A 3,626-nucleotide genomic window follows, 5' to 3' on the forward strand; every position below is an offset into this window, starting at 1 on the left:
TTCAATTTAATGCAAAGTAAACCCACATGTCACGTACACCCATGTCCTTACCTGCCTCCCTGGCAGTGGGGAAGGGAGAGTGAACTGCTGGCAGGCCAAGCAGGCCCTGAGCTGCGGGGGCGGTGCTTCCCTCCACAGCAGTGGCAACCCCCCTAGGCAGCATCCACCCTTTGCTCCACAGCAGTGGCGACCCCCCAGGCAGCACCCACCCTCAGGCACCCATCACGGATGGTCCCAGGGGACACTGCAGCTGCAGAGGGAAGTGCTGGGCCCCTGCAGAGCTCAGGCAGGCAGGCTCCAAGGAAGAAAAAAAAAAAGATCATGTTTGCCACTTTTTTTTTCCTTCAGTGCAGCCTGCCTCTCTGGGCTGCTGCTGGGCTGCCTGCTGGGGCTGCCTGCACAGCCCCTGAGCCACACACAACCTGGTGCTTCCCTCCGTGGCTGTAAGGTAGCAAAATAAAACTACTCAGAGGTGTTTTAGTTTGCTGTGCCCCAAAGTCATTTAAGGTGCATTACGTTGCCAAATTTGTCACAGTGGCTGGAATTAATGCACACTACACCGCCAAATTTGCAAACTCGTGCAAACAGCAATGCCATTAAAGCAGTGCTAACAGGCATTAACCCACACTAATGTGTTGTCTGCAAGTGCCCTAAGTCAGCTTTTATGGCTTCTTGTTGCACTGTGGCTACCTTCAGTTTTAAACTTTCTTCTCACTCAGCTGGCTCAGCTATCATTGAGCATCCGGGGCTAAATACAGAAGTCAAAATGCCCAAGGCTGAATTGATTCAATTGTTGCAGGTTAGTCTAAGCTGCATAGATTGAATTGATAAGGAAGACATTCACTTTTGACTCCAGAAATGCAGCCACATGCCTGCTGTAGTCTAGGCCAGAAGCAGGGAGGTGCTAGAGTATGCCTCCCTGCTTGGCTGGAGCAGACAGCTTAGGCCAAGGCCAGCTGCCCACCCTGTAACTCAGGGGGAGGGAGGATGCTCAGATGAGGTACAAAGCATCTTGAGATGCCGGGGTACTGTGAGTTAACTAGAATCTGGAGGGGATCTGGGACAGAGCTCAAAAAACTGATTTAACTTAAATCAGTTAAATCTGATCCTACATCCATCCAGATTTATCTTAAATTGGTTTCAGCCATTTTGAAAGTGGTTTATGAGCACTGAACTTCTGTTGTTTTACAGATTTGAACTGGTTTAGCCTCCTCAAGTACTGCACAATGAATCTGCATTATCTAGTAGTTGCAAAATACCTGGACAAATATTCAAAGGCAGCCAACAAGCTTTTTTACTAACTGATGAAAACAGGTATGGTGTCAAGTACCGACCCTCTGTTAGGATCAGATTTGCCCAAGGCAGATTCTCCATATGAAACAAATTCCGTGATAGGTTATTTTTACATTTTTTGAGAAAATCCAACCACTTACAAGTCTATATGCATTTGGATGCTTTTTATTAAGTACATATAATAGTTAAACGTATTGTAGGTGCCAGTTTAGTAGGCTGTGAAAGAATTTCCTCACACTTTTTCATAGATCCTAGTGCAAGTGACATCATTCATGGTACATTCCTAAAAGACAGAAGAGGCATTCCCTGATGAAGCTTACACAATAATAAAAAATAAAAATGATTTGCCCAGTGTCACATAGGAAACTGGTGGCAGAGCAAGGTCTTGAAACGAGTTCTGCCAGGTCTTCAGTTTCTATCCCAACCAATGGCCCATTCTCACCTGGATCTTCCCAGCTCAATAATATTAATTTAATTCTAATTTGTTTTCCTTCTGCCCTGGAAGCAAATCATATTTTTAACACATGCCACAATTTCTGAGGGGATGGAATGTATAATTAAAGTATGACTGGTTAGCTGATCTCAACTGGTCTTTGCATTATTCCGTGAGCATAAAACAAGAATGAACTCACCACCACCATTTTTCCCTCCACCACTTTTCTTTTTATTGTAGTCTCTTTGCCATCCCAATTCTGGACCTGATTTAATGAACCATCTTCTAAGGTTACAATGCTCTGAGGAAACACAAAGTAACTAAATGTAGGTATTGTGCCCAGAAAAATTATAGTTTTTACTGCAGCAGCTTCCAGATAGGAGTCCAGGTAGGATTACTATTCATTCTAGATTCTGAACAAGCACAGAGAGCCCTTGCCTTGAAGAATATGTAGTCCTTTGGATTAAAAAAGTGATTCATTCTGCAGTCAAAAAACACCACCTTCTAATTTGGGGTATCTTGCTACTACTCATCACTTGAGTTTCTGAATACTTTTTACATAAGATAAAAGGCAATAGTTAGCAGTAGGCCCAGTCATATTCAACATCTTCAGTGATGATCTGGGAGCAAATATAGAATCACTGCCAGCGATGGAATGGTTGGTGCGATGGCAAATCATGATGCAAAGTTTGGTGCAACAGCAAATATAAGGACAGGGTAGTCCTATGCAGTGATCATAACCACTTGGTCTTGAGAGACTCCAGAATGAATAATTGTGCCAGGGAAAAACTGTTTAGCATGCACTTACAGTGCAATGAAAAAAGGGCAAATATAATCCTATAATTGGAGAGTAATGAATATGAGTCAAGAGCTGATTTGACCTCTGTATACAATATTGGGTGACTGGTAATGGAATACTATATCCAGTTCTGGTGTCCACATTTTTAAAAGGCACTTAAAATACTGAAGAAGGTGCGGAGCTAACAAATGTGATTTGCTGACTGGAAAACATGCTTATAAATGTTAGAGTTCAGTTGGTATCAGTATGAAGACTGATGAATGCCTTGATTACAGTATAGTTATTCTGTTTCATTGGGAGAATATACTAAATATATGGAGGTCTTAGCAGAAGAAGTGAAAGCAAGAAACAATGGCTCATGGCTGCAAGTAGAAGTCAGAAAAATTCAAGTTAAAAATAAGTCACAAACTTTGAACCAACGGAACTGATGGTCAAGGGCAGTTTTAGATTCTTTAGTTCTTGAGGGTTTTGATATTTCAAGACTGGATGCATTTTTGGATAAGGTGATGAAGCCAAACACAAATCATTGTCCTCAACATGGGGGTAACTTGTGCAAATGTTAAAGGCCTGTGAAAAACAGGAGGTCAGACTAAATGACTGCATGGTCCCTTCTGCCTTAGATTTTGTAATAGCTTATGAAAAATACTATTAGCAGACTTTATAAAATCTCTGGCCCTCCTCCATCTTCAGAGTATAAAAAGTCTATTTCAACTGCATCAAGCTTTTCTGATGTGAATGAATTTCAGAAATGTTCTCCCTGGTAGTCAGCACATTCATTAATTCCATGTTAAAATTCCCGGTTCCATAATTCCATAACCTTTTGCAGAGATTTGGACCACTCTGACTAAAAGCTTTAATCCTCACCTTGGTTTTCCGGTCATCTGGTGTGGTTTCATCAAACTGCTCACCAAGCTTGAACGAAATCTCGTTATTTTTAAAAGCACCCTTGGTTTTGATGGTTATTACATCTCTTTCAGCACTAATTGTCATGCTGGGCTTGGCTAGCCTACCCAATTTCCTGGTGGCTAAGCCCACTCCTATAAAAACAGAATTTAAAACTAATCATTGGAACACACCTCCTCCCCTCCTCCCCTCCCGAAG

General features: G+C 42.1%; 1 protein-coding gene across 1 annotated transcript in view; it reads right to left on the reverse strand.

The window, feature by feature from the left end:
- Positions 1 to 1,199: 1,199 nt before the first annotated feature.
- Positions 1,200 to 3,626, reverse strand: part of LOC109299774 (myelin P2 protein-like) — a 3,382-nt gene continuing 955 nt past the window's right edge. The window contains exons 2-4 of the mRNA XM_019520290.1: positions 3,390 to 3,562; positions 1,926 to 2,027; positions 1,200 to 1,576 (exon numbers count right to left, since the gene is read on the reverse strand). Coding sequence (XP_019375835.1) covers positions 1,526 to 1,576; positions 1,926 to 2,027; positions 3,390 to 3,562 — 326 coding nt within the window. The 3' untranslated portion in view covers positions 1,200 to 1,525. The remainder of the gene's footprint in view (positions 1,577 to 1,925; positions 2,028 to 3,389; positions 3,563 to 3,626) is intronic.

Source organism: Gavialis gangeticus, unplaced genomic scaffold, assembly GCF_001723915.1.
Source record: "Gavialis gangeticus isolate Ggan-Ray unplaced genomic scaffold, GavGan_comp1, whole genome shotgun sequence".
Classification (NCBI taxonomy): Eukaryota; Metazoa; Chordata; order Crocodylia; family Gavialidae; genus Gavialis; species Gavialis gangeticus.